This window comes from Zonotrichia albicollis, chromosome 1, assembly GCF_047830755.1.
Source record: "Zonotrichia albicollis isolate bZonAlb1 chromosome 1, bZonAlb1.hap1, whole genome shotgun sequence".
Classification (NCBI taxonomy): Eukaryota; Metazoa; Chordata; class Aves; order Passeriformes; family Passerellidae; genus Zonotrichia; species Zonotrichia albicollis.
In genome coordinates, this window is record NC_133819.1 from 22991496 (window position 1) to 23011606 (window position 20111).

The 20111-nt window shown below is 37.1% G+C and overlaps 1 protein-coding gene across 9 annotated transcripts in view; it reads left to right on the top strand.

The window, feature by feature from the left end:
• The window catches only part of CDK14 (cyclin dependent kinase 14), a 343783-nt gene that overhangs the window by 171579 nt on the left and 152093 nt on the right, over positions 1-20111 (top strand). For all 9 annotated transcript variants that reach the window (XR_012579124.1, XM_026795414.2, XM_026795418.2 and 6 more), the window contains 2 exons: positions 6996-7116; positions 16384-16477. Coding sequence is in view for 8 of the 9 variants with exons in the window: in XM_026795414.2 (XP_026651215.1) it covers positions 6996-7116; positions 16384-16477 (215 nt within the window). In the remaining variant the exon portion in view is untranslated. The remainder of the gene's footprint in view (positions 1-6995; positions 7117-16383; positions 16478-20111) is intronic.

Consider the following 20111-nt stretch of genomic DNA (forward strand, 5'->3'; position numbering starts at 1 on the left):
CTGGGATTAGAACACGAAACTGTCAGTGATACCTAGCTTTTGTGTTTCTATGTGGATGACTGTGAGTCACTACACTAGCACCAAATTGTGCTTATTAAACAGTTCTTCAGCTGCCAGGTTTAATACAACATGAAACTAAAAGGACTCGAATGGTACTGATGCCCTGTATAAAATTGAGTTACATCTGATATGTGTTCAGTTCTCTTTGCACCTGGGTAGAGGGAAAGGCAGTTTGTCTATGTGATGATTTTCTAAAACAGATAAGTCTTGGAGAGCCTGTTTATTTCTTTACTGCTATGTTGTATTTAACCTGTCTCATGCCATACAAATGATAGGATACAAATACCTATCAAATGATAAGTTATCCAGGTACCTAGTTGGAAAGGATTGGTTCATTTTTACTTGAATGCCAGATGGAGTCATCCAGAAATGACCCTTGCTCTCCTGCTTTTAGTTATAAATGTAGAGATCACAGTAAATTGTTAGCTTCAAACACAATAGCCTGCAGTATCTTGTTAGCTTCTGTGTTTGGTGCTTGATGGACTGTTATACTTCACCAAACGGGGCATCCATAGCTCTCAATTTGTCTCCATACAACACTGCTCTCCTGAATATCTTTGTTTTTTGGTCTTTTCTGATTCCTTTGATTTGTTAATGGAAAATCCTAATGGTGATGAAACATTTATACCTCAAACCTGTGAAAATGGTCTGTTACCTTTCTTGTCTTCAGCAAGTTCATTGGTCATGTCTTAAAATTCCACATGTAAATTATTACTATTACACAAATTATTGTTCAGTATTGATTAGGCTCATTCATTCATAGCTGCTTCCCTGTTTTTTCTCTTTTCTCAAGGAATATTAAAATATCCTCAGATGTATTAGCTCTCATTTTCAGTGAAGAATTATTTTCTGCCTGTTTGTCCTTCTAGAACTTCCTCCCTGCACTCTGCAGATCTTTCTAATTTAAAACCATCTGTTCAGCAATTGTTAACTCTTTGCTTCAAACCTAATAACTTCACTGTGAAATGAGTAATTCTGACATTTTCACTTACAGCCTTATTAGCACAGTGGCATGTTCCTACTGGGGCTTTTATAGGAGTTGAGGATATCATCTTCTTGTAGACTTTTTATGAAACAAGAAATTGATAAGTAAAAATCCGGAATTTGGAAAGCAAGATTTATATCAATCACCTGTTGGGGCTATTGTGAGCATGTGTGCCATGTCCATAAGGAATCCAGGTCTTTTCTGTAATGCAGAAATTATCTTTGATGTGAAATTGCTTGCTGTCCTTGAGTGCTGCTACCTTTATATCTATGTGAATGTTTATAATGTTGATGCAGTTTGTTTCCTTTTCTTTTTCCTGCCCACTCAGTTACTTTTCTACCTCCAGACTAGTAGAGGCACTTTGAACATATCCATGCTGACCCAGAATGCCATGGGAGTATTTATATTTTCCTGGTTTCAAAAGTGAAGTGTATATTTCTTTTGTATTTCTGTACCACTTTTTGCACAGTACCCAATTTTTAGTATGGTTTTATCCTGCTTATAGACAAGGAATAAATTTCTCAGTCATAGTACACGTTCAAAATCAGTGTGCCTTTTTTCAAAACATTGGAAATTATTTATAAGTATTTTAAAGCAAAGAAATAAACAGCTTTACAGCTATGATAGCTCTCAAATTAACCAAAGGGATCTTATAATATACAACCCAAGATCTGAGCTCTTTCTTGTAGCCCTTTTTTCTGTTCCCTGTGATCCTTTGGGAAGCAGAGGGGGCAGAGGAGAGAGGTTATGAAAGATGATGCTGGATTTCTTGGAAAGGGGCAAACACTTTTCATGAGTGCTAGAGTCATTCTTTCTGGTAGCAGGAATAGTATTTCTGTGTCTCCCCATTCTGTAACTTGTGTTTGTCAGCTGACAGTTGAGTCCTATTCACAGACTGGAATAATTATCATCTGTGTTACTGTAAGTGATTGTCTGAAGACTTACATGAGATAAGACTTATAGGGGAAAATAATCTTTTATTACAACAGCTGATAACAGCTGGAAAAACTGGAAAACAGCTGGAAAAACTGGAAAAACAGCTGGAAAGACAGGCTGAGAGGCACACATGCCTTTTGTCTTACTTACTTCTTTCTCCCTTGAAAACTGACTCCTGCACTCCAGTTTGGAAGACTGGTCATTGCTCAAGTGCATTTTGGGAATACTAATTTGAAATCCCAATTAGTCTTTCTCTGATTGTGAGTCACTTTTATAAATGAACAGCACTATCATAAGCTAATGGCTATATTAGGACCAGGACATAGGATGTTGTAGGTAATTTATCTTACTTGAGAGGAATTTAACTCAGGTGCTCAGGTAAAGCTTCATGCAGGAGACAGATGCATTCAGATAAACAGCAGAGGGACCTAAAGGCTGCAGGGCACTTTTGATTGCCAGTACTGGCTTCTGGCTTAGAGTGTTGACCACTTCATTGAAGCAGTGTCAGTGTCTTCACACATTTTACTTTTTTTTTTTGCTGTCACTCAAGTATTCACTGAATAAATGTGCTTCTGTTGGAAAACAAGCAGCTGAGTAAATAGGTTAAGCTGACAGTTCATGATCTACAACAGAATACATTAACAAAATTTTAATATTATTACTGACTCATAGTTGCAGTTCAATAAGTCATTTACTTCAAACTAAGTAATTGTTAAATAAACAAAACAGGAAGCTATAAAAGGAAGCACATAAAGAAGCTGAATCAAGGAAAAGCAACAAGAAAAACACCTTATTTTTTAGTATCCTTGCTAGAGCCTTTTAAAATATATCTAAATCAAAATAATATGCTGCTCAACACTTTTAAGGTATAATAAAAAGGGAGACCATGCACATGGCTGCTAAGCCTTTGTTTTTGCAGACATGACTGATTTTCTCATTTGCAGAATCATATTTGCTGTGAACAAAGGCTTACAATTGTCATATGAAGTTGACAAGGAAGCTATCCTGCAGCTAGAGAGGTATCAAATATTAATATTTGTGCTTATGTAACCAAAGGTGTGTGTTTTGGATAAGGCTTGAGTCTGGATGTAGCTAGAGCCTCTTGTAAAAGCCAAATACAATTTAAAAATTACAGTGATAAATCAGTGCAATATGTTTTGTCAATAACTGATCCTAGGTAAAATCAGATACATCCTCTGAGTCTAAGATACAGCCAGATGAGGCAGAGACTATTGTGTTTACCAAGCAAGAAAATTTCTTCTTAAAAAAATTTAAAATGTGGGGTTTTTTTATAAGTTCAGAGTAGGAGCAGCAGGGGATTTTCTGTGTTAAAGACATAAACATACATAGGCATAGATCATTCACTCTATATTTTAAATACCATGCTTCCCAGGATATCCTGAGCTGTTGTTTAATGAATAAGTTAAAATTAAGTTGTGGTTTGTGCTACAGAGCAGCTAGATGATGTTGTGCAAGCCTTGCAGTATGTAATGCATTGAACAGTTTCTTCTTTCATTTTGGGTAAATAATGGTCATAAGAAGTCAGTGCCTGGAGAACATTAAACGGTGTCTGTCCTTCCCATAATTAAACACAAGTTCCCTAGTGGGTCTGACACAACCTTAATTTTAATAACTGGGCCTTATCCTTGGATTTCTTCTCTCAAAATAGGGCTGCAACAGCAGGGCATGTGTTGACATTTATCTTTTGTAAGACACGGGGATTGGAGGGGAGTTCTCTGCTTGTCAGGAAATCCTTCCTCCACCTCCCCAGGCTGCAAGAGTGCTCAGGCAGCAATATGTAAATATTGTGTGCTCACCTCGTGATCTGCCACTTACCTTTTGGCTTTAATGCACATGGGCCATTAAGGTTTGAAGTTTTGATGATCCCCCATAAGCTCTGTTTTTTTAAAATGAGATTGTCATTCTTCCTGTAGTGTAACCATGGAAACAGACAGGGAACCCTTAAAGAAAGTGATCGAACATGCTGTGCTAATTAATCCTACCCTTCAGTTTTCTTTCAGCTGAAGGATGTGCTTAAATAAATTTTGCATGAGTAAGCATATTTGGATATGCAAAGGGGTATAAAATATGTAGCAAGTTTTCTTGCAGAAGGATATCTGGAAAAACCCTGGTAACTGTCATCTATTTGTATCTGGACCATCAAAACAATAAATGTAGTATCTTGGTGTTTTTCACATATATATTTGGGAAGAATTCGCTTTAGATTGTGAATATATCTGAAAGATCATTTTTTCCATATCTCATGTGTGATGAGACACATTTGCATTAATTTTGAGGGAAAGTGTTCATTATTGCTAAATGCATTCTTTATGCAGAGCAGAGAATTATTCAGAAAAAGCAGAGGCTGCTCCCTCCCTGTGAGAAAGCATCTCCTCTGAGGCATTAGCCTGATTCAGGCCCTGTCAGTCCTGCACAAGGGGAGTCAGTGGCTGACTGAACAGTGGGACTGTGCCAGATTTTCCCCTTCCAAATTTTAGCTTTTGTAACTATTTAGCTTGGTTGTTCACTCCTGCTTTCCATTTTCCCATCTACTTTCCAAAGCAGTGTTTGTGGCCAGCTAGGAAACCAACTGGCCACAAGTTAAAACATGTGGCCTGTACTCATAAGCCTTTTGTTACGGTTTAACTCAAACTGGAACACCTCTTAACCTGGTGCTGCTGTCTGATACCAATGTAGGGCCTCAGCTTGCTTTTACAAATTAAGATTTTGTTTAAATGTTTCTCAATTCCATTAATGATCCTCTCATAACTGAGAAACCAGGTGCAGTGGCCAACCTCAAATGAAACTTTCATAGTGTTTGGGGAGTGAAGAATGGATTAAAGAAAAACATTTCGTTGTCCAACAGGCTGGGACTCACCCCAAAGGGCCATTCTTTGAAAATAAGACAGATTTTCATTAACCTGGAATGGATTAGAGGTGGAGAAGATCTAGAAGCAGCTGGGAACCATGGTTATGGTGTTATTATTTGCAACACGATTTCTGGTATGAAAAGTCAGATACTCATTTCTCTCTACATGGGAGATTTCTGGAATGTGTGGATCAATTTGTGCCATGAAAATCTGAGTTTGCCATCCCACAAGCTCTAAAGTTTTTTGATAGTTTTGCCCAAAATACATGGTGTGGCTTCTTCAAGAGGCCTTTCGCCCTGCTTGTTTATTCCTCTTTTCCTATGAAAGCTTGGTAGATGATTAGAATTTGCCAACAAATTTAGTATTCCTCAGGCAAGGCTAATGGGGAGGGCACAGGAAGGCAAATAGGATGGAATCATTCACCATCCACACTTCTCAAATCCTTTCATAATTTTTACATTGCTTAGTAGTAGTAGGTCTATATCCACAAATGCAGGTAATACTGTTTCAGTTTAGTCACATGGGATATTGATGCACAGAAGCTCAAGCTTGTTAATGGTTATGTATGCCAGGAATAAGAACTGCTCACCAGTTAGAGTTACCGGTGGTTTCTGGTTTGGTAGAAGCAAAAACCTTGTTCTGGAGGCAGAGACACTGTGGAACATGTGATGTGACCTCTCCTCTGGCCTCTTTGGGGCTGTACCTGGCCAACCCTGGGTTGTCTTTGTAAGCCAAATTGTTCATCAAGCTGATGGACGAGTGTACAAACCTTAAAGAGGTGGAGGTCTGCAGATTTAAAAAATAGGTATTCATGTTTCAAATGTAATTTTTAAAAGAATGGATCATAGCATACAATTCATATTATTCCCCTACACTGGTCTAATTGCTATAATCAGCTGATAATGCAATCTGCTGGCAAGACTGGCCATCATTGCTATGGAGATGTATTCACTGACAGTAAATGTTCATAAATAGCTTTTCTAGTGTATTAAGAAGAAAGGGGCAAAGGACTCTCTTCTGCACACTTTCGGGAATTCTTATGTTATTTATTCCTTTCTGAGTGTATGACTTTGTTTCTTTGTTTCTGTAAGGTGTAAACCATGACCTTCTCTTGTAGTAATTCCATTTATTTTCTGAAAGGAAAATCAGTAGGTCAAAAAGACACAAAGACCACCCAGTACTGCATTCTCCTGATTTTCATTACTTGTGCATGTCCAGTGTTCCCAGCAAGGAAGTGGATGTTCTCAAGGCAGTAGCTAGGATCAGATAATTTGGAAAAAGCATTAGCAGGTCCATGATAGGAAGAGTCATCTTAGCCCTGAAGATCTTTTCCCATTTCCTGGAGGAGAGAGTCCTCTGTAGGAGAAACATACTTGTAAACTTCTGGTTTTAGCATATGATGATCTCTGTTTTACATAGACTGTGTAGCAATGTGAATTATTTTAAATGACTGGCAGGCTTAAAATGCAATTATTGTAACTATTATATCTTTAGTAGGCCACAGATTTTATTGAAATGGTTTCTATAATTGGAGCACTGCCAATATGCAATTCTTGAGAGTGAGGAATTTTTCACATACAATTTTCTGCTGTATTGCTGCAATTTTAATATTTATTTGAATGGTAATGTGTAACTGTGTCTACAGCTTTCAAATGTAAACTTGAATAAGCAGGCTGGGCTTTGCAAGCTGTTGAAGGTTTCCTAGGCTTCCCTAAGAAGCCAAATCTCATCTGTGGCATCATTTGTCTGGGAGTTTCCTTTTCATTTTCTTTTTCTAAATAACACTGAAATGGAAGACTATTCATGCCTCAGGATGAGCAGTTAATGGCAATTAAAATCTTTGTTTATTTGTCTTTTATTTAGGTATACCACAGTATATCTTTGCAGTTCCCCTGGGCCTGTGGTTGTCATTATGAAACGCATCTTTTTTATTATCCCTTCATAATATTCACAGCTCTGTTTAGCCAGGTACTTAATGATAGATGCTACCATTAAGTAAAGTACTCCAGTTCTAGAAGAAAACACTCTTGCAACATGCCTGTCACATTACATGATAGGTGCTCAAACATCCTTTTAGATTGTAACTGTACAGCAAAGTATTTCTTTGCTTTGTTTACATTAATTCATTTGTGTTTACCCCACAGGTCTTGCAAGAGCTAAATCAGTTCCTAGTCATACATATTCCAATGAGGTGGTAACCCTATGGTACAGGCCTCCAGATGTCCTTCTGGGATCAACAGAATATTCCACCTGCCTTGACATGTGGTAAGTGCAGATGAGAAGACCCCATGTAGATGCTTTAGCTCTTGTTTTTTTTAGACATGTAAACCAAGTATGTAGTGGGATCATTGGTACAGGTTAAGAAACGTAGTGGCAAAAAAAGTGGCATGTGTGGTTCATGCAGTATCTCCTGAAGGAATCCCCTCCTGCCACCCCACTGGCTGGCAGCTGCTACCATGCTCAGACCATTCTCCACTTCACAGGTCTAAAATAATTTCCTTCTGCATCTCAGTTTCTCATCTATCCTAAAACTGTCCTGTTTTCCTAAACACCAGGTTCAACCTGGTGTCTTCACAGGTTGCATGTAATCTCTGCAGCCATCTGCTCCTGATGTTCTACAATCACCTCTTTTCCAAGTAATACCTCAGATGCCCTCAGCAAGAAGCTCAGCTTGCTTGGGGTGAGGCAAGACAAGGATGGAGATAGCTGGGAGAGATAAACAGTCCTTTCTGCTCACCTTCTCATAACTGCTACATTTGTTCAGTTCTTGAGTCACATGTATTTGTGTGTCTGCACACACGAGTCAGCTTGTCAATTACAGAGAACATACAGAAACTGCTAAAGAAAAATGTTAATGCTTTAATAGAGCAAACTGCTCAAAAAAGCACTTTAAAATGCTTTCTTTTAGTCAAAAGCAGTATTTTTTTAACTTTAAAATATTCTTTAAACTTTTCCTAGTTTAAAAAACACTGCACTGTGAAACTGAACAAAGGATTTTAAAACATTTTTATTGTTGCTGAAAATTTTTCTACAAATAAAAATGGTTTTCTCCAAAGTTCAATAGCTTGTCAAAAATAGATCTTTTAACATTCCCCCTAGTGATAATTTTAGTAAAATTAGAGGTCCAATCAAAACATGTGGTGTTCCTGTAATAAAGATTAAGTCATGTAGCTAATTAAAAGCATTTAAAAGTTACTACACCTGCAGACTTAGCATGTCCTTCATATAATGTGTTTATTTTCAAATTACATGGGCAGTAGGGAAGATCAAGGAAGGACTTAAATGCTACTTCAGCAATCCAGGCCATTATTTTGCTTTGTGACAAAAATGACTGAAGTATTGGGGAAGAACACAGTAGTTACATCTTCAATGATATCAAGAAATTATGTTCTCTTGCACAGGGCATTTTGTAGAAGCCTAAAAATAATCCAGGTGGTCAGGGGTCAGAGGTGGTGTGTTCTGTTTCAAATGAAAAACAATGTCAAATTCCTCTTGTGCTCAATTTGTAGCCCTTACAATATTTTTCTGCCCTGTACAGAGTGAGGAACTGTGAAGGCCTTAGGAAAAAGGGACCGGGTAATGCAGTTTCTTTCACATGGCAGCAATTTGTGCAGGGGCTCAGCCTCTGCCACATCAGAAATCAGATGAGAGCAAATGTGTTGTGTGTGAGACAGAAGAGCTTTAGATTACTTTACTTCTGTGCTTTTCTGGCTTGTGTGAGACAGCACTTGCAGTGTGATGGTGAGAGGTGTAGCTGCCTGCTCAGGTCACTTGTGCTTGCTTGGCACATCTGACAGGGAGCTCTGCTGGACCCAGGCAGCCTCGGGGCTCTGCTCACACAAAGCTTGTACAGAGCTGAGCCATAATTACATTAAAGCCATTTAGTGGCTTCCCAGAGTGGGAGGAAGGGAGACGTGGAGAAACCTGTCTACCATCAGATTCCAAGATAATTTGGTAATTTGTTATCAAAAGTGTGTTTGTAGCATTAGCATTTTTATGCAATTACTGGCATTATGTCCTTATGGCAGATAGTGTGTGCTCTCCTGTGTCGTTGTTCATGATCTACATGATGACAAAACCAGGCAGCCACTTCACTAAATATTTAAATAATGTTAAGGTAGAAAGTACAGCTGTTTCCTCTATTTAGAGAAAAGAAAAAAAATAAGGTCACAGGGCTTTTTCTATAGCCATGACAAATGACATTTCATGGTGGCTCCCCAGGAACAGTAAGTGAGGCTCCCACAGAGTGGAAGACCAGCTGCATGAAAAAGGAGTCCAAATATTAACCACTGGACAGTGGCTGGGAAGCAGGTGGCAGAGGCTGCAGGCTATTTTTACACTTCATTTGCTGGTGTAGAGAATTAGAATAGTAACTAAAAGCTAATGATCCACATGCAATGTTACATTCTCCTGCATTCTTTTTTAAATAGCCACTGGCATTAAAATAATATTAATGAAGATGTACATGCAATAGTGGTGTCAGGCTGGTGATGGAAATCAGTGTGTCAGGCTTTGTGATTTACTGCTGACAGCGTTTGATACAGCAGCATTATATGAATGTATTATACTACCCTCAACTGCATCAAAGAGTTGTGATAACCTTTGATATAGCTTTTTTTTTCCCCCCTTGATGAGGACTTACTAGTGCCTAGGAAAATGGTTTTGCATTGCCTCTGGTGTAACTTGTCCTAATCCTTGAATTTTACAGTCCTTTGAAAGTCAATGCAAGGAAAATAAGCTTCAACACATAAAGGGTTTATGGATTACTAAAACCCATATATAAGTAACACAGAAACATAGGGGAAAAAATCCCTAAATTAACCAATTCTTTTTGTTCCTTACAGGAAGAATATAATATTAGTAAATGAAGCAATTTAAAGAGGCTATTAAATCCATTTGATTCTGGTAATGCAGGCACTGCTGCTACATCTGGGTTGCTTACATCAAGAAGTCACTAGGGATATTTTATTTTGAAGTGCAGCTGTCTTTATACTGTGTTTGCTAACAGCTGGCAATTTTTTTGCATATTCTGTTGTTTTGTTTATAAAAAAATACACTCTGATCACAGTACCTAAGCAGTAATGGCCTGGGATATATTTTAAATTCACATTTATTAACTAGCATCAGCTATGTTTAGTATTGCAGAAGAAATAAATTAGAAACTAGGCCAGTAAAATGTTGCAAAACTGCTTCTTAAATCAGCCTGGTTTAACTTTGTTACATATAGGTTGTTATACACGATTTCAAATCTCAGCCTAATTTAGGGAAACCTGTTCATATGGAGTTTTTCTATCCTATTATTAGAAAAATAAATGGTATGTGGGAACACACCACTTTTCCCACATAGCCTGCTAAGATTGTGGATTTGAGTGCTCACGACAATTCCAAGCATGCTTTCATGAATATTTGACCAATGAAGACCTGCAACCATAATTAAGACATTCATTACATAAAAATGGATTTTGTCTTAGACACAAATGCACCAAATTATGGTTTTTACACGGGGGACATTACAAAGGCATTTTTATCCTATTTCTCTTGTAAATGGTTTGCAGTGAGAGAAATGTGAGAGCAGTAGTCCCAGTCCCAATATGCCCTGAAGAAATGCTTCTTGGGGCCTGAGAGAGAACAGCACGGGGCAAATGAGCTCTCTTGCCCTTGATGTTCCTCAGGATTATGAATTCCACTCCAAAGAAATGCTAATGTGTAGGATTAGGGTATTAGGGTAGTATTGCAGTGACTGTAAAGGTGTTGTTAATTTCTCTTGCTGTCAGTGAGTTCTTCTAAAGTTTTATCAGCTGAATTAGCTTTTGATTGGAAAATTCTGTAGGCTCATATTCATAGAAATGCTGTGTGTGAGGAAGTGAGGAACTGTCTGGGTCTGTAGTTATGGGAAGCACATTTCAGTCCCTGAAATGCTGAAATCTGAAAGCCACTTTTATCCATTTGCAACATCAGATTTGCTGTTACTTTTTCATTTGTAGAAATATGTTTCATGTGTGTAAGGAAAGTACAGTATGAAAGTATCTGGATGCAGAAAAGAAAACCAGGAAGTACATGTTCAACAAGAAAGTGTCTCCTGGCAAAATGTTGCTCAAGTTTGAGGAGTGTTTTCTTTTCTTCTTATTTTGACTCTGCTTTTATAGAACAAGTGAGTCCAATTGAAAGAATCCCACAAGGAGGGATCATGTACATTTTAATCCTTCATGAATATAGTATTTCTTAATATAGAAATTGAGTATTACTACAAAGCAAAAAATATTCTGGAGCTTTTATTTCTAGGTATTTAGTGACACATGCAAGAACATGACCACTCTATTCTCTTGTAATTACAATTACTTCAAGTCTGACTGTAAATAAATACCTTGAGTTATCAAGTAAATTAGTTATTATTCATTGCATATGCTTCCTGCACTAATTTTAAAGTTTTTTGTCATCACATAAGGGAAATCTTTGTTCACTCAATACTTCTGATGTGACAGCTGCTGTTTGGCTTATTGCCGCTGTATTTTTATCAGGCTGTACCATCCATTAGATGTTATTTCTTATATATCAAAGAAAGACAAATTCCAACCAACTTCAGCTTTTGTGGCTATGCCAGCAGTCTGCTGCAGTAGAAATAAATCAGATTTTGTCACTAAAGGAGAAAAGAGTCCCTTGCTTTACATTCCTTTCCCGCAAAACTTGTTTTCATCATTGTGTTCATAAGAAGGATGATAAAGAAACATGATCTTTTTTCCCTGAATAAATCAGACAAGATAAAAATCTCTTTGCCCTTACAACATGTATATTACTAGGATTTTTTGGAAGATGCTACAGTATTGCATCTTGGTGACAAATCCATAAAAATATAAAGCAGCAGGATTTTGAAGGAGAGTGTGTGTAGGTTTTGTGGGGTTTTGTTTGTGTGTTTATTTGTTTGTCTGTTTGATTTTAATTCTGATATATTTAACATTACAAACAGTGTGTAGTTTGGGAAGCTTGAATGAAAACTCTGTAGTTCCTTTGAATTTCAGAAATCTCACCAGGGATTACTGAAAGGAATTACTTGACTTTCATAAAATGTATTCCCCCTCTGAAGCCAAACCCTGCACACAGAAAACAGGCTTAATGACTAGATAAAAATATTGTGTGAAGACCCAGCATAGGTTTTCACTGCAAAGATCATGCTGAATATTGTCACCTGCACTGAGCCTGCTACAAAGCAGATCTGTTCAAAGCAGAATATTGAACACTTTAAAACATATATAGTAAGAAATACAGGGTTTCTATATACTTGATTTAAGTATAAACTAAAACTTGTTTTGGAAACAGCTCCTCTTTCTGGAGTGAGTCTGTATTTTCTTTTATGGCTCCATCAAGAAAAGTTGTAATATTAACTGAAGGAACCTTCCCTTTATATTGTGCCTTACCAAAGCTGTTATGCTTCTTTTTGTTTGTTTTACAGTATTCAAGTACAGATTTGCTGGAGATTCTTGTAGCAATAAGGATCTTTGTTACACAGAGACAGGAATGTGAATCCCTAAGCCAAACACATAAAACCAATCCACCAAGTAAGGAAGTTAATTTTAAGGGAATACTCTTCTGAATTATAAAAGTTGTGCAGAAAAAAAACCCCAAAAACAACAAAAAACAAAAACAACAAAAAAAGGAGGTTTCTGAGGGGTTCAGCTTCCTTTTTACAGACTCATTTACTATGTCAATTCAAATGCAAGAGAAGCCATTCAGCTGTGCTAGTAACTCTTACTCTGTGTAAGGCTGTATAGTGACAGCCAGAGTCCCAGGAAATTAAGCAGGACAATAGAAGAGCAATATTAGATGGCATGGCCATGTATTGTCTCATCAGTATATCAATAGGTTTAGTCATGCTTTTTGTCATCAGAGAGTAAACCACCCATTTTAGCATTATATGGCTGTCACTTTTACTTGGCAAGTTTATCCTATGCCATTGCATTGGAAAGATCTCTGAACAGCATTGCAGCATTTGGCTTATTTATCCAAACTCAGAAGTCCTACAAAGAGAGTAGGAAAATCCCAACTGAATACACCAAAACTTGTTAAAGTAGTATTCTTTTGTCAAAAATTATTTATATGTACCTCCTGAAAATGTCATTGTAGGCTGAACGTGCACAAATTTACCTAAATAACATACCCCTGGAAATGCATGCACCTTATAGCCTCTGTTTCATATTTTAAGAAGTAATCTTTGTGTCATTGAACTAGAGCTGGGACTCGTGTGTGAGATCATCCTGTCCACTCTACTGTTAATGCAAGTGTTTCCTGAAGAATATTCTTAAGTATTTCAGCTTGTCTGGTTTTACATGACTGTAACTGGGCTTCAAGTCCATTGGGAGGCTGGGATATAGCACAATTACTAATTGTATTTCCCTAACACTCACCCTAAAATTTCTATTTCCTAAAGGCATTCTGCTATTTCTAGTTACACTATTTTGGACCTACCTACCATTCTGGGAATCATTAAAATCCTAATCAGTTCTTCCCCGTCCTTCATTTTGCATAATTTTAAATACAGAGTCATCACATTCTCCCTTGTCCCTTGGGCTTTCTTGTAGCCAAGGATGACATAATTTTCTTAATTTTTTCCTCAAGACCCAGTTTTTCTGACATTATAATAGTTTTTGCTTTGTTTAAAAACCTCTCCAAACTGTTTAAAGTTTGTGAGGTCTACGAAAGCAAGACAAAATTTCAAGGACTTGCAGAGGTGTTATTTATTTTCTCATTTGCAGTGTGGGCTTACAGTTTGCAATGCAGGGTTCCTATTACAGACTCAAGTTTCTACTTACCGTGATCCTAAAATTCACCAATACCACTATGACATCTAAAATACCATCCAGCCTTCTTCAAGCCTTTATGTGCTGTTATGGCTTTCTGCATCTTACCTATCCATTTCCTAGTTCCATGCCATACTTTTTCTGTATTACTATTTTCCTTTATTTTTTGTATTAATTTAAAATTCTCTTTCTATTGACTTACTTGTCAATGTGCTGAACACCATAACCTTTGAAACCAGTCATAACCTTAATTTTCAAGTGGGCTGAAGAGAGCAGCAGTCTTCCAACTCAAATCTTGAAGTTTGCTTATGATTTTGATCCCCAATGATTATAATACCCTTTTGATTTTTGTATTAGATATTTGTTTAACTCCAGCACTCTTTTATTTCAGCTTGTCACCAAATGGAATTCTAGGCTGCACAAGAGTTCAAGACATATAATAGGATATAGGATATATATAATAGGATTCTTCTTTCCAAGCAGGAAATTTTTCTGCAGTTTTGCTTGCTGTTCTTACTTGGTGGGTTTTTTTGGTGGTTTTTTTTTTTGCTTATACTTGTGTCAGAACCAGTAAAAGTGGACAAATTTATAAATAATGTAAAACAATGCAAAATTTGGCAGAATCTTCCCGCTGCCCTTTCCACATTTCTGTTCAAACAGCTAGATGAAGATTCTCTGCAGATTTGTATATGCTCTCAAGTGATGTGCTGGTTTAATCAAATGCCTGTTTTCTGGTTGCAAGAATAGAAGTGTGATCCTCTTTTCTTTAGTCCAAGTTCAATTGTTTTATTGCTTATCTTGAATAAATGACTCTTGGGTAAAATCTTGAATTTTTCCTTGCCTGAGATGCTGGTACTGTTTATAAGCATTTGACAAAGATATATTGTGCCTATCTGTGCCTAATGAAGCACTAACCAGACTAAATGATGAATGGCAGTTTAATCAATTCAGTTCATTTAGTAACCCACAAAAGCATATGGAACATAAATTTTAACCTCTCTTTTATAAACACCTGATTTATTCTAAAATTTGCCTGCAACCATGCTTTCTTAAAGTTTTCTTCCACTTTTCTATGCCATGAGAAGCTTTACTTAGTGTATCTAAGCTCTGGGTGGTCAAATAAGAAAATGTTGATGTATATTTAGTTTTCTTCTTCAAAAACTTGACTATCAACCCTCATTGTCCTAGAATGTAAAATTGTTTCATTATTGGGTATTTGTCAAAGCCTGACAGATGAGTAAAGCACAGGTTATTTACTGATACTTTTAGTTAAGTGGTATCTGTATGTACTCAGCTCCAGTCTTAATGAAAACAGGTTGCATGTTTTTGTTAAGTTGTTTTATTCTAGAACCACTTCCTCACCAATATATGCACATAAATCCTAAAATTAAGTACTGCTTTCTGAATGCATCATCATGATGCATAAGCAATGAAAAAGTATGTAATTACTACATTCCAAATAATTTACTTCTAAAAACAAAGTTAAATTAGAGGTTATTGCTGGGATTTTTCTGATAGAGAAACAAAATTCTCAATTTTAGGGGGAGGTGGTGCTGTAGTTAGTGTTGCAAATTCCTACTTCATTTTGATATATGTTTTGGGGATTTAAGCATATTATTACTTTGAGTGAAGAGTGGTTTTGTGTGGTTGCTTACACAGACATGGTTGTACAGCATACATGGGTGTTTGCACATGAAAGTTGTAGAAAAATGTATGCAGAAAAATGCAATTGAAGAAGTTGAAGTATATAATCAAATTCTGCATCCTATTGATAGCCAAAATGGAAGTTTCCTCTTAAAATTATTTTTGCTGAGGGAACAAGGAACTCTTGAGCTGTTTTCATCTGGAAAAGATGCAAGTGCAAGTTTGTAATTTGCTTTCCTTTTGAGATGCAGGAAGTTCACAGTTTATCTAGAATTTCAGATGGAGTCACAATAGCTTTCCTCAACCTTTGAGAAGGCATTCTTTGTGTTGCAATTAGTGTGCCTCAGATATTTTTGCTGTCTGATTTCCCAGTACTTCTGCCCCTTGCTGAACTCAGTGGGATGAGGGGGACTGGTGTGGAGTAGCTTGTGTGGGAAACCAAGGACAGGAGCTGTAAGGGAGGTGGCTGCTGTGGGGAGAGGAAGGAGCCCATGGAGGACCATGCAGGACCCATTGCAGGACCCCTCAGCCAGAGCTTCTGGGGAATGGGGCAGCAGCTGAGGGCTTTGAGCGTCTTTCAGTTCTGCTGGAAGAGGGGACAGGAAAGTCCAAGCAAGTACATCCCCGAGCATTTGGGTGCTAGTTAAGTTCAGTGCCTGTGAGCAGCCACGTGCCCTTCTCCTTTTTACTCACCTTTTCCCAGATTCTCCTCCTCCTATGCTAAATGTGCTTCCATGTCCTTGTTCTGTCCCCGTTCAGCTTTTCCCAAGGATGCTCTCATTCCCACATCTCCAGAGTTTCTTTGGGAGCATGACTATTCTGCTTGGAAAGCACAAATACCGAAATCAGCAGCTGTGCCTTTATTGGTCTCAACACTCACCAACCACACTCCTGCTACCTCTACACCTTTCTTCAAACACCTGAGGAGTGTTCATTTGTATACACTGATTTTAGCAAATGCACATGTCTGTCCTTCCACCTGGCGTCAATTAAAAAAAATTATTTAAATGCTGGTAAAGGATACAAAAACATTCTAGTTGGCTTTTTGGTCTATAAGAAATCTTTCTAACTTTGCCTTTATTTTTTCCTTCTGTAGGGGAGTGGGTTGTATCTTTGTGGAAATGATTCAAGGGGTCGCTGCTTTTCCAGGAATGAAAGACATTCAAGATCAACTTGAAAGGATATTTCTGGTGAGTTCTTTATTGATGAAGTAAAATTAAAAATTATCAATTAATAAGTGTTCACATATTTCTTTGTGTTAGGAATTAAATTACTGATAGAGTCAAGGATCAGAAGCCTGGTCCACAGGCTAGATACAGTTTACTTGACATATTTTGTAACAATATATCAAGAGGTTTAGTCATTTTTTCACTTTTTTTTGTTTGTTTTTTAAACAAGGAGGCTTATGTGGAAAATCTTTCTAAATGCAAGGTAATGTAAATCCAGACAGTTTGTCATCCTCACTTTGCAGAGGACAGCTCTGGATGGGTTTATTGATCTTCTACTAATATTGTAGTGTTAATGCCAAGTATTTTTTGTTATATAGATGTATAAAGGAAAAGCAAGATAGGAAGTAGGAGAGAAAAAGAATAGGAATTTTGAAATCATGCTTATATTCAGATTCAGCAGGAGTCCTTGACTACTGCTTCTGCAGCCTGGTTAGGGCCTTCATGTGGAATGCTCAAAGGCACTGATGACACATCTACATTGGCAGTGAAATAAAAGATAATTTGTCTCAAGAGTAATGATAATTTATACATTTTTCTACACAGGGTTGTGGTTTTCTTTGTTTGCTTGGGATTTTATTTTCATTTGCTCTTTCTTCTATTGCGCTCTGGGTTTGGCCAGAGCGAAACAAAAGGGTTTGACCCTAACAAAAGGTTCAGGAGCAACTTTTCTTGACCCCCAATAAAGTTTTATTTCTACTCTGTGCCCTGCTGGGAGCTGTGCTGTTGTGGAGTGGGTTTGTTCAGGGAAGGCATTGCTGACCAGAGTGGCTCCTGCTATGCTGGGTGGTCATCAGGGAAAGTATTGTAGGAGCAGCATTTACCCCTAACGCATCAATCTCTGCCTTGCTTCTGACCATAAATTTAGGAGGGAAACATGAGTATACCCTTGCTTCCAAAGGTTATTTTGTCAGTAGTCATTTATTTCAAATGCAGAGTATTTATTTGGTATTCTTTCTTGGTCCACGGGGAGAGGAAGAAAGTCTTTCATAACGCGTTTAAAAAATTTACATTCTTGACTTTATTCAGCCTTGCTTGCACTGTATCACTTTCGTTGGGACATCAGGGAATTTAGCAAATGCTTTTAGGAATGACTCATAAAAAGTATCTCTCTAAAACAAGGCCTTATTTGATTGTGATATAAATATAACTCATTTTCTGAAAAATATTTGGTTTTTCCACCCTGTTGGCTAATACCCTGAAAATTCTGTGCTGTGAAAGAATTGCTATGCTGCAACATGGACTGGGAGCAGCAGTTCTGCGCAGTTCCTGTGACGTGTCTCATTGCTTTGTTTGTTTGCCAGCTTGTATATTTTAAGCTAACAACTTCTGAGCTGGATTCTGGCTTTTGTTTTTTAAACTATTTGTGCTTTTCATTGATTAATTTGAAATTTTCTCCTTATTTATAGAACATGAAATTTTGCAAGTGTTAATTCCTCCTTGGGGCTTCATCTCATTTATTGCAGTAAAATCTTATTGACTGTTTTTTGGTGTTGAAATTGAGGGCACTTGTAACAGCAGAAATCAGGTTCTTCCTTTAGTGGGATCTTATTTGCAATTTATTGTTTGATTGTAAGATACAGTGCAAAAAGTGATAGTGATGGGTGTATCACATAAATCTATTTTTGTATGCCTTCTGTAAACCTTTTATGTACTTCTATTTTTTCCCTCAATCCTCACAACTATTTGAAAGTAAAAATGTCAAGATTAATGCAATCTAGGATGAATTTTGAGGCCTACCAATTATTTTAAATTTCGTTTTTAAACGGCAATTGCAAATACTAAGAGTGTTGAAATAACAAGTGATAATTTATTGATACTCTTTCTTTAATTTGATCTTTTGCAAACCATCAAATAAGTAAATTTTTGGTCAGGATGTTTTATGGTCCATGGCAAATCAGAGTTAATTTTAAATCCCAATTAATTAGGCCTTCTAATGGTAGTATCTAGTTACCATTAGCTAAATAGTTTCAATGGGTGCCTTCCTAATGTGCTCTAAGCATCATTAAGGATTGAAGTTATCTATTTAAAAGTTATAAACCAGAGGATTATTCTTGTTTGGTTTTGTATTTGAACAGAGGGATTTAATTCATTAAGTCTCCAGTGAATCATAGATAGTAGGGTAGTTAATAGTACTGAAGGACAAAAGGAATCAGGTTGTTTTACCAGATAACCAATGTGATTGACACTTACACAGCTGTGAAAGAAACACATCAGCCATGAAAAGACTTTTGCAGACAGAGTTCCCAAAGTTCACATTTTCAGCATCCACCAGTGAGAGTTTTCTTTTTAACAGAGGGCTCTCTTCTGAAGATGGTGGAAGGCACAGTCCACCTTCACTCTGATCCAGTAATCCCTTTGTTCACACCTTGTACACAACTTGGAACAAAAATGAACATTAATCTTCGTCATATCTGCTGTTGCTAGTCATAGCTACATGTCCTTAGTGTGTTAGGAGCCAGGTTGCAGCTCTTAGGGAATTGGTTACATTGTAGTAGTGAAACTGGAAAAAATGTAAGAAATAGTAGCCAAGAAAAATGAATGAAATTTAACATGAGTAACATTTTAAAAATCTTAAATGGCTGTTTGATTTCCTATTGTTTAGAGGCCATTATTATGTAAATGAAATTAAAATACCTTTTATGTATGTTGTGTTAGCGATTATGAAGTTGAAGTCAGAGAGATTCTCTAAACGTTTTTGTGTATCTCTACTGCTGGCTTCTTCACATATCTACATAGCAATAATAGATGCAACACAACACACCACATATGTTTGTTCCTCATTATGAATGGTGTTTATTTACGTTTCATAACAGCTTAATTAAGTGATTGCTTATAGTAGATTGAGAACAGTGGTTGATCTTTCAGTTTTGTTTAAGGACTTTTCTCTTTAAGCTTGTCTCTCCTGACTTCTATTGATTCAATTTGGGGGTTTTTAAATGGTAATATACCCTGATTCACTATTTCTGTTACAGCAGCTGTTTTTAATAAGCGTACTCAGGTTCTATTACAACCACAGGCCTCAGTAAAATAGCAAGGGTTTATACACAGGATCTGTTCTCAGAATCAGACCAGCACTTGGAGATGTTGATGAATAAGCAGCTGCAAGTTGTCATTGTAATACTTTGGATCTGATAATGCAAATTCTTTTTTCTGCCTAAAATTAAAAGTGTTGATAAGCTCTTTTAAAAAAACTGTGCTTACCAAATGGGACTCACATGTATAAGCAGGTTGCTTTCCCAGAGAGGTTTAACAGTGAATAAAGTGCCTTAATGCAGGGGTGTTTTGGTTTAATCATGTAGTATATGATTACATTTTCGATCCTGCTTTTTTCCTGCACGTTGAAACTGGGTTTACTTTCTGAGTTGAAATGTGTCATAGAAAATAAGAAAGGAAAGTGTAGTATCATAGAATTAAATCATAAAATCATTAAGGTTGAGTCTAACCTTTGACTGAATACCACCTTGTCAACTAAAGAAAACCATTAAATGGCATGTCCAGTCATTTCCTGAACCCTTCCAGGGATGGCAACTCCAGAACATCCCTGGACAGCCAGTTCCAATGCTTGACAACAATTTCAGTGAAGAAATTCTTGCTG